The sequence below is a fragment of the Trachemys scripta genome, chromosome 8, assembly GCF_013100865.1.
Source record: "Trachemys scripta elegans isolate TJP31775 chromosome 8, CAS_Tse_1.0, whole genome shotgun sequence".
Taxonomy (NCBI): domain Eukaryota; kingdom Metazoa; phylum Chordata; order Testudines; family Emydidae; genus Trachemys; species Trachemys scripta.
In genome coordinates this window covers 108,905,876-108,909,896 of record NC_048305.1, presented here as the reverse complement: position 1 = coordinate 108,909,896, position 4,021 = coordinate 108,905,876, and the positions used below count along the sequence as shown (strand labels likewise).

The window sequence follows — 4,021 nt, the reverse complement described above, 5'->3', positions numbered from 1 at the left end:
ACGGTGACGGGTTATGTTAATATCTTTGACACTGATCCCATTTATTCCATCAAAATATTCACGTGATTCTAGGAGCTGGGACGTTAAGGAAAACACCAAATATCATGAGTCATGATAAAATCAGGATAGTTGGCACCAATGCTTTCCCAGCAGTTAAATTATGTTGGAACAAGCCAGGCTGGGAAAGCAATTTTAAGAGTAGAAACACAGGCTAACTTTGAATCCCAGCCCTATAATCCTCTTTCTGATGGAATCATGCTAAGGTGAAATGGCAGGTCAGAGATGAGGTCAGGATCACAGGTCTGTGGAAAGAGGGGATTCCAGCTGGGGATAGTTAGAAATCCCTAATGGTGTCCCTAAACCCCTAAAATTTGGCTAGTTTCTTGGTGCCATCCATCCTGGAATCAGCTGATTTTTTCCCCAAAGGATTTAAGATTTCAGAACCCTTCGTTTTAAGGAGTGGAGTATTAACCCCAGTGTTTTGGCCCCGTTCTAATTCTGGGACTTGCATCCTGTTCGATTATTTAATATTTGCATATAGCACTCCACAGAGGAAACAAAGACATAAGGAGTTCACCAGGTGTGATACATGTGAAACAGCATAACACTGGCAGGGAAGGAGGGGGCTTGCACAAAATAAAGAGAGAAAGCTGCTTGTCTTCACCCTGCACACAAAGTTAAAAAAGTGTGTATTTTATTAGGTTGACACATGCTTGTGCAGTTTCTACTAGACCCAGGATTCTCCTTTGCCTCCTGTTCTCTTAAAGAGATGGCTGCATTTCACCCTTGGATGGAGCATCCCCACAGATGCAGCCTGTAAAGCTGGGACCCTTCAGGATAATGATAGGCACGAGGATAACATCACTGTGCGTTAGAGATTTCATTACTCTTGTTTCAGGACTCAGCTGCCAGCTCACACAGCAAGTGCTGGGCCTTGTAACCAAGAGGGCAGCCAATCAAAAGGAATAAACCCAAACAAGTCCAGCTCTGAAGTGGAAGGAGCCATGAGAGTGCGACAGGCTGTGCAGCCACATGTATTCACGTTAAACAACAGAGCCCGTTTGGCACCACAACCAGACAGCTTCCCAGATGCTCCTCTTATAACTGTCCCTGGCTTTTCCCCTCCTATGGCTTCTGAGCTCTCATATGAGCTAGGATCGGAAAGCAGGCTTGATACACAGGTTAGTGGCTTTGTCGTGTTGATGGGCAGTACCTCCCTCTCCAGGGCAGAGTTGCTGGAGGCTGCAAAGTCAGGGTTTCATGGGGGATGTTCTAGTCTTTGTCTTCTCTGTGCAATGTCACCAGGCTCTCAGATTCAGGAGTGTCTGTGCTGGTATGTGTCCATCTCAATGCTTGTCTTCTGGAACTCTGGCTCAGGCTATGGTGCGTGAGGCTGGTGCTGAGGGTGGGGGGTCTCTCCCTGGCCTCATACTAGGAGCAAAGGCTGCACCAGGCTGGCTTTCACTTTGCTTTATGGTATTTCAAATACTGAAGCAAAAATATACAGATGAGTAAAGAGCAGTTTGTTTTCAGTGCCAAGGCAGACCTCCCTGCACTGTTCCCTAGTGTAACACCACTGAAGTTGGTGCTGTTACACCAGGGATAAAATTGGACCCTAATAGCTTCCCAGTAAGCTCCGCTCCCATTATCCCCTCTCCCATGCTGACCCCTTCTTTCATGTCACTTCTCAGCTCCTTCTTTTTTCATGTTGGTCCCACCCCCTAAGTTAAACAGTGGAAGCTAAAACAAGAATAGTGACAACTTGCTGGAGAAGGAAGGCTGGGAGTGGAGGTGGAGGTCCTGGGCTGCTGAGAGCTGAAATTACAGGCCAGGAGTTGAAAGCCCTGGCCTCAGAAGGTGAAGAGGGACTGCTGGGAGGGGAGCCTGGGTGAAGTCCCAGCCTCAGAGGGAGAAATGTGTCTCCAATTAGTCTTCCTCCTGCAGCCGTTCACTTGGCTGGATGTAGTTATCTTCAATGAAGCCATCATCATCCTCCAGTTGCAGCCCAGCAGCACTAGGCATGGATTGGTTCTCCCCCCAGGCAGCTCCCCTCTCAGCATGGCTGCCTCCCATCGAGCTGGTGTCAGGCAGTGGCCGGTGGCGGTAGCTGGCGAAATTCTTATGGAATAGTTTGCACTTTGCAGCCAGTGCAATCAGGATGGAGATGCCAACAGCTGATACAAGGAAGCCCACCAAGTATGGCCAGCTGTTCCCTCCCTTCCCTGCAGATGACATGGTGGTTGCTGCAGTGGTGGTTGCTGCAGAGGAAAGAGAGACTGAGTAGGTCAGGGAATCCCCATGTCTCACCTGTATCTTCCTGATGGGTGAGGGATTGCCAGGGCCTACTACCACAGACACAGGGTGAATACTTGGGCTGATGCTCCATGAGCCACAATGGTGCTGCTTAATGATGCCTATCAGAATGGTAGCATTTTACACCCACTTCACATTCTCTTTGCATGAGTGCAAATGATTGCATGGTGAATTGGGCCCAGTGTGTTCAGAGCTGTGATTCTGAAGTTGCCTGCGCAGTTTCAATTTTCAGCCTAACAGAAAACACCATTAAAGCATGTACAGCTTTGTATGAAAGGAAATTGACTGTTTGATTATTAAAGGGGAACAAGGGAGTTTGTATATTAGTGAATTTGGAAGAGTTACTAATAGTTAAAACCCTCAATCACTTTTTCTGCGATAATTTGGGTTGGTGTCACACAATCTCATGACTGGGAGACAATTTACCAAGGCTTTGTCTAGGTTAAGATTTAAAGGTATGTTAGATCATGTTATCTGGCTCCATCTAATTAAAACCTTATAAAACTTTAGTCAAGACAAAGCAAATTGTTCTTTAGCAGGTGCAAGCTGCGCAAGTTAAGGTCTCAGCGGAGCAAGTGTTACAGTACAATTTGCTTTGTCTTTAGCTTTGAAGGTTTTAATTAGATGGATCCAGCTAATCTAACACATCTTTAAATCCTAATTTTGGGTATGTCTTGTTGTGGAAAATTGACCACATGGTTGATTTTTGGATCAGACAGCCTGAGGCTCCTTTATTGATCAAACATGCATGCATGGGGGAGTCAGCCAAGGCAGCCGAAAGCCCCCGACAGATAAAATTGGAGAACTTATATAGGATAAAACCTATATAAAAATGATATGCTTCCTTAAAGTTTTACATCCATATAAGGAATAAAGCAACGCAAGCCTTTTCTGTTTTTCCTTACTTTTGCCCTTTGCGGTTTCTTGCTCTGTCACCTGGCAGCTATTAATCATAAGCTGTTACAAAAGGTTAATTCTACTTTTATAATTTCTACAATTAGTTCTGCTTTTATGATTTCTCTTTACCTTTCTTTTTCTATCTCTTCCCCCCCACCCCCAGGCCATACTCTACAAACTGCTTAACTAAGTTTAGGCCCTGACCATGTTTCCCCCCCCAGTCTTCATTGTTAAAAATAACAAATAAGTGAGGTCAGTCACAGGCGAGGGTATAGCTTAGCTGCCTTGCGGTAAATACTACAGTGCCTTGTCTCCACTAGGATTTTAAGGTTGGATGATTAATGTACCTTAGTTAACTTTTTTTTTTTTGGCAGTGAAGATAAAGCCTAACAAAATTGGGAATGAGGGACAGGGGATGGATCACTTGATTACTTGTTCTGTTCATTCCCTCTGGGGCACCTGGCACTGGCCAGTGTCGGAAGACAGGTTTCAGAGTAGGAGCCGTGTTAGTCTGTATCCGCAAAAAGAACAGGAGTATGTGTGGCACCTTAGAGACTAACAAATTTATTTGAGCATAAGCTTTCGTGGGCTACAGCCTACTTCATCGGATGCATGTAGTGGAAAATATAGTAGGAAGATATATACACACACACAGAACATGAAACAATGGGTGTTACTATACATACTATAAGGAGAGTGATCAGTTAAGGTGAGCTTTTATCAGCAGGAGAGAAAAAGAACTGTTTGTAGTGGTAATGAAAATGGCCCATTTCCAGCAATTGACAAGGAGATATGAGGAACTGTATGTGGG

General features: G+C 45.0%; 1 protein-coding gene across 1 annotated transcript in view; it reads right to left on the bottom strand.

The window, feature by feature from the left end:
- Positions 1–562: 562 nt before the first annotated feature.
- C8H1orf210 (chromosome 8 C1orf210 homolog) overlaps positions 563–4,021 on the bottom strand; it is a 16,678-nt gene continuing 13,219 nt past the window's right edge. Inside the window, exon 5 of the mRNA XM_034780004.1 lies at positions 563–2,258. Coding sequence (XP_034635895.1) covers positions 1,927–2,258 — 332 coding nt within the window. The 3' untranslated portion in view covers positions 563–1,926. The remainder of the gene's footprint in view (positions 2,259–4,021) is intronic.